The sequence below is a fragment of the Nanorana parkeri genome, unplaced genomic scaffold (genome assembly GCF_000935625.1).
Source record: "Nanorana parkeri isolate BGI_ZX_2015 unplaced genomic scaffold, ASM93562v1 scaffold221, whole genome shotgun sequence".
In the NCBI taxonomy this organism is placed as follows: domain Eukaryota; kingdom Metazoa; phylum Chordata; class Amphibia; order Anura; family Dicroglossidae; genus Nanorana; species Nanorana parkeri.
In genome coordinates, this window is record NW_017306489.1 from 522137 (window position 1) to 523075 (window position 939).

Here is a 939-nt window from a genome sequence, read left to right on the forward strand (position 1 = left end):
CATGAAAGGCAGCTGCAGCTGCCTGGCCGCCCCGGTCACAATGGAAGACCTACCCTTTGTGCCATTCCGAGTGCAATCCGCCTGTGATTGTCCTTTTTGGCTGGAGACAATAGAAGGTGAGGGTGCTAGCAGCAATAGCGGCAGCGGCGGCTCCTGGCTAGAGGGGTCCACAGGGCTGGGGGATAAGGTGGGACCTGGTGTGCTGGAGACAGGAGCATGGAGAGAGACAAGACCCCCCTTCTCCTCTCTGCCTATCTCAGAGCTGCTCCTTTTTGCCTGTCCATCAAGGTTGCGAGATCTGTCAAAATCCAGATGACTGATGATCTGAAGGAGCAGTGGGTGGGGTGTGCAGGCAGATACCCCTCAAACAGCAGCCTTGTCTCCTGGAGCTAGAGCCTGTGCATCTCCCTTCTCTGCTGACTCCAATGTGTGATTGATCAGCCAGCAGTGCAGCTCCTATGAGGGTCTCCTCTGTGTGTCACACAGTCATGGTGCAAACCCTCTCCTGGCTTCCTGTAGGAAGATGCTCAGTTCTTGCTGTGTGTGTAGCAAGGAGAGTACATGGGGGGATGCTCCTCTCTCTCTCTTCTCTCTCTCCCTCCCTCTCCAAGCCCTGAGCAATGAGCAAACCCGGAAATAGAAGGGCCTTTAACTCCTGCACTGCCTGGCTTGGCCAGTCACAGGGCTGTGTGCTCTGCCCCCTCCCCATGCTGTGCCACAATCCAGCAAAGTGCAGGGCAAACATGTCCTCAGATGTCATTAACCCCTGCACACCTAGGGCCATCAAAAGGCCACGGCTGACCATTTGATTGCTGATAATGCTAAAGATCCATTAGGTCTCATTCATTTGGAACCTTCATTAACACATCTTTACTGCAAAGTTCAGGGTATTCCTAAAAGCTCTGCACTCTTTTTGTCAGCTCACTCTTTCAATGCTGC

At 53.5% G+C, this 939-nt stretch overlaps 1 protein-coding gene across 5 annotated transcripts in view; it reads right to left on the bottom strand.

Annotated features, from left to right (window-relative positions):
- The window catches only part of MEIS3 (Meis homeobox 3), a 43349-nt gene extending 42750 nt beyond the window's left edge, over window positions 1–599 (bottom strand). For all 5 annotated transcript variants that reach the window (XM_018556027.1, XM_018556029.1, XM_018556028.1 and 2 more), the window contains exon 1: window positions 54–599. In XM_018556027.1, coding sequence (XP_018411529.1) covers window positions 54–65 — 12 coding nt within the window. In that variant the 5' untranslated portion in view covers window positions 66–599. The remainder of the gene's footprint in view (window positions 1–53) is intronic.
- Window positions 600–939: the final 340 nt, after the last annotated feature.